A 727-nucleotide genomic window follows, 5' to 3' on the forward strand; every position below is an offset into this window, starting at 1 on the left:
GGGAGGGAGGGTGAGAGGGAGAGAAGGTGGGAGGGAGGGAGGGAGGGTGAGAGGGAGAGAAGGTAGGAGGGAGGGAGAGAAGGAGGGAGGGAGGGAGAGAAGGAGTGAGCGAGCGAGGGAGGGCGGGAGGAGGTGAGTGAGTGAGTGACTGAGCGAGCGAGCGAATGAGCGAAGGAGTGAGTGAGTGAGCGAGGGAGGGAGGGAGGGAGGGAGGAAGCGAGTGAGTGAGCAACTGAGCGAGCGAGCGAGTGAGCGAAGGAATGAGTGAGTGTGTTCTCACCTTAGATGAGTTCTATTTCTTGCTATATGTCATACAATTTGACAAAACTTGTAATTTACTACTTTGTTGTAAAGTATTCTCTCAGTTTTACTCTCTGTGTAATATATTTCGTAAATTTTAATACCCACCTGGAAACATTTCAACGTAAGTCGGTAACGCAATAATAAGCGGTAAATTATCGCGTAAAATATTATGATTATTATATTATGATATATATATTATTATTATTGCGGTAAATTATTACCAAATGTTCGTTTTTCGACCAGCAGGCGGTGCTGGGTGCGGCTGCGGCCGCGGAGGGGGCGCAGCCACTGCAGCTGCTGCGCTCAATGCTGGATGATGCGGTGCACGAGATCCGACAGTGGGTGCGGCGCGACATTCAGACCCTACACGTCGTCATGCTGCAGGAGTTTGAACTGCAGAAGGTACGACCTGTGCTAGAGAGAG

The 727-nt window shown here is 50.1% G+C and overlaps 1 protein-coding gene across 1 annotated transcript in view; it reads right to left on the minus strand.

Annotated features, from left to right (window-relative positions):
* Window positions 1-338: 338 nt before the first annotated feature.
* LOC106810015 (leucine-rich repeat-containing G-protein coupled receptor 5-like) overlaps window positions 339-727 on the minus strand; it is a 4,427-nt gene continuing 4,038 nt past the window's right edge. Inside the window, exon 3 of the mRNA XM_014813266.1 lies at window positions 339-408. Within this exon, the coding sequence (XP_014668752.1) occupies window positions 339-408 (70 nt within the window). The remainder of the gene's footprint in view (window positions 409-727) is intronic.

This window comes from Priapulus caudatus, unplaced genomic scaffold, assembly GCF_000485595.1.
Source record: "Priapulus caudatus unplaced genomic scaffold, Priapulus_caudatus-5.0.1 Scaffold404, whole genome shotgun sequence".
NCBI classification, from domain to species: domain Eukaryota; kingdom Metazoa; phylum Priapulida; class Priapulimorpha; order Priapulimorphida; family Priapulidae; genus Priapulus; species Priapulus caudatus.